Source organism: Amphimedon queenslandica, unplaced genomic scaffold, assembly GCF_000090795.2.
Source record: "Amphimedon queenslandica unplaced genomic scaffold, v1.1 AMPQUscaffold_7299_Cont20748, whole genome shotgun sequence".
NCBI classification, from domain to species: domain Eukaryota; kingdom Metazoa; phylum Porifera; class Demospongiae; order Haplosclerida; family Niphatidae; genus Amphimedon; species Amphimedon queenslandica.
Window position 1 is genome coordinate 1 of NW_003552415.1, and position 2,065 is coordinate 2,065.

The following is a 2,065-nucleotide window of genomic DNA, read 5'->3' on the forward strand; positions in this document are numbered from 1 at the left end:
ATTTTTGGCATTTTCTTAAAATGGCCATAACTTGAAAAATTAAAGTCAGAATCAGCTCAAACTTGCTACACAGCATAAGGACATCAATATGTATCAGAAAGCATTACAATTACTCATGGTTACCTGGTAGGAATCCCGGTACATCAACGAAGGTTATCAGTGGAATACAAAAAGCATCACAGAACCTAACAAAACGAGCACCTTTAACTGATGCATTAATATCCAAACAACCTATTAATAATAATAATAATAATAATAATAATAATAATAATAATAATAATAATGATGATGATGATGATGATGATAAACTTGGTAGTGTAAGCCATTAATAAACTTAGAATCAAGCAATCTGATTGGTCAATTACAACTACAGACTAGCCTCTATAAAATGGACACTTAGAAAGTGTCTCTGTTATACAGAGGTGTCCTTTATGTGGAGGTTATTTTATACAGTAATGAATGTAATTGGTACACTAGGTGCTGTCCATTAAATGGAGGTGTATGCTAAAGAGAGTGTCCATTAAGAGAGACTATACTGTACATGTACATACATACAACACTAACAACTGACCTGCTTTTTGATTGGGCTGGTTAGCAACCACACCCACTGTCTGTCCGTTCAACCTGGCAAATCCCACAATTATATTCCTAGCGTAGTCGGGCATTATTTGGAAGAACTCTTCCTCGTCTACAACAGCTTTGATGATGTCAGACATATCATAAGGAGTGTCAGAGGAAGGAGGAATGATGTAATTGAGAGCAGTGAGATCACGATCACTATAATAATAATAATAATAATAATAATAATAATGATAATTGGGAGTGGTGTCAATGAGGATTAGTGAATGGATCAAGAGAGCAGATGTGAAGTTAAAGATTGAACACTTACAGAAAACAGCATTATTGGGAACTGCAAGAATCTTAAGGAGACATTTAAGCATGTGATTTATATCATAGTCTATTTGTTATAGACTGATATTGTACATATACCAACTTAGTGTTGTGTGATTACATGAATATAATAATAATAATAATAATAATACTGTCTATATATACATGTACTATATAACTTTAATTTTGTTGGATAATAAATTCACAAAAAGTAGATCACACATAATAAATTACACATGTACAGTACACAATCTTATTACACGTACAGTGTATGTAAAAATTAAGTCATGGCACAATTTCTAAACCATAGATTCCCAGATACACAGTAATCAATACATGTACATGTACATACATACATGTACATAAGTATTACATGCAAATGTACATGTACTTACATTTTATCGCCAGTGTGTCTAATCGGTACTGGATCTTTATTGCTTAATGGAAGGTAATCTATCAACTCTCTCAACCTTTAAAATAAACAAACAAACAAATACATAAAATAATAAATTAATTAATTATACTAACTGTGATAGTGCATCAATGTCATTCTCAAATGCTCCGTGAGCCACACCTACTCGTTAATAGTAATAATAACACCCACACACTTAATTAATAATCACCAGATTTCTTAGTGTGTGTCAAAGCCCCGCCCAGTTCTTGATCCGAAACAACCTCGTTAGTCACTTCCTGTAATACAATTTTATTAATTTTTAAATTGTATTTTTTTTTCTTACTTCAACTACTTTGGGGCCAGTAACAAACATGTACGAGGTATCCTAGCAATAGGTATAAACCACACCTATTAACCACGCCTAGCATACCTTAACCATGAATGTGAAATCAGTAATAGCAGGAGAATATACTGCACCACCTACACAAACAACAAACAACAACAATAAACAACAACAACAACAACAATAAACAACAACAACGTCAGTAATAATGTATAGACTAGCCTCTATATAATGGACACTCTCTGTTATACAGAGGTGTCCTTTATGTGGAGGTTATTTTATACAGTAAGGAATGTAATTGGTACACTAGGTGCTGTCCATTAAATGGAGGTGTACCCTATAGAGAGTGTCCATTAAGAGAGGCTATACTGTACCTGCACAAGGTCCCATTATTAATGATATCTGTGGGACTACTCCTGAGGACATCACATTACGCT

The 2,065-nt window shown here is 33.5% G+C and overlaps 1 protein-coding gene across 1 annotated transcript; it reads right to left on the reverse strand.

Annotated features, from left to right (window-relative positions):
• Positions 1–123: 123 nt before the first annotated feature.
• On the reverse strand, positions 124–2,059 carry LOC100638878 (propionyl-CoA carboxylase beta chain, mitochondrial-like; the record flags this gene model as incomplete). The annotated part of the gene is made up of 8 exons (XM_003391666.3): positions 2,003–2,059; positions 1,716–1,765; positions 1,629–1,670; positions 1,515–1,581; positions 1,420–1,465; positions 1,287–1,361; positions 572–777; positions 124–231 (listed from the first exon to the last, which is right to left on the reverse strand). Coding segments are annotated over exons 1-8 (646 nt in total), but the record flags the coding sequence as incomplete, so codon positions are not given.
• Positions 2,060–2,065: the final 6 nt, after the last annotated feature.